General features: G+C 68.9%; 1 protein-coding gene across 1 annotated transcript in view; it reads left to right on the top strand.

Annotated features, from left to right (window-relative positions):
- The window catches only part of EMIHUDRAFT_242190 (hypothetical protein), a gene marked incomplete at both ends in the record, with an annotated part of 702 nt that extends 528 nt beyond the window's left edge, over nt 1-174 (top strand). Inside the window, one exon of the mRNA XM_005772674.1 lies at nt 85-174. Coding sequence (XP_005772731.1) covers nt 85-174 — 90 coding nt within the window. The remainder of the gene's footprint in view (nt 1-84) is intronic.
- Nucleotides 175-883: the final 709 nt, after the last annotated feature.

Genomic DNA, 883 nt, shown 5'->3' with positions numbered 1-883 from the left:
CTCTTCGCGCACCCTCGCCGCCGCGCGTCCTCGCCGCCGCCCGTCCCTCACCGCCGCGCCTCCCCTCGCGCTCGTCCTCCCCAGGGCGGCAACACGACGTACTACTTCGCCAAGGACATCGCCTTCCTCGCACACGAGCCGCTGCTGCACAAGTTCCGCGAGCAAAAGGCCTGACACACCCCTCCCCCCCCCTCCCCCCCTCTCTTCTCATGTGCATTCCAGCCAGCAGCTGGACTCGGGGGCGAGGACACTTTCCCCTTCAGTCGAGCTAGCAGTCGAGCAGACACGTGGTGCGGCTGCACCCGGCTCTGCTCGGCCGTACTCCGTGTGCCCCGCGTAGTCTTGCGGTGCCGAAACCCCTGCGCGGCCCCGTCTGACCTCCGCGTCTCGTTGAGCTAGGTGGGTGTACGACTGCATCAACGCGCGCGCGTTGCTGCCGACGGCGCCGCACTCTAGAAGCAGAACATTCGGGCTCCTCTCTTCCAACTAGCGCTCGAGAGGACACGCACGCATTCCGCCGCATTCGGCCGTGCTCGCTGTACTCGTACTCGTATCCCGCCGCAGTCACGCGGTGCTGGCGAGTGCCGTACTCCCGCCCTGAGGCTGGCGTGTTCACGCCGCAGTGTTCACACCGCAGGCGCCGTACCGGCCGGGACGGCTGTGCCCGCCGCACCTCTCGCCCTTCCTCGACGGCGACGAAGAGCACACGACCCCATCATGCGGGGGTTTGTTTCTGTTGAGCGGGGCGGTTTTTTCTTTTTTAGGCGACGAGGGGTACACGCCCCTCGAGCGGGTGCGCGCCGCCCTCACCGCCAGCGGCGGGGCGGGCGAGGCGGAGGGCGAGGGCGGCGGCGGCGAGAATGCAGCGAGGGCGGCGGTGAGG

The sequence above is a fragment of the Emiliania huxleyi genome (genome assembly GCF_000372725.1).
Source record: "Emiliania huxleyi CCMP1516 unplaced genomic scaffold EMIHUscaffold_353, whole genome shotgun sequence".
NCBI classification, from domain to species: Eukaryota; Haptophyta; order Isochrysidales; family Noelaerhabdaceae; genus Emiliania; species Emiliania huxleyi.
Note: the sequence above shows the minus strand (reverse complement) of the source record. Positions and strands in the feature narration are given on the sequence as shown.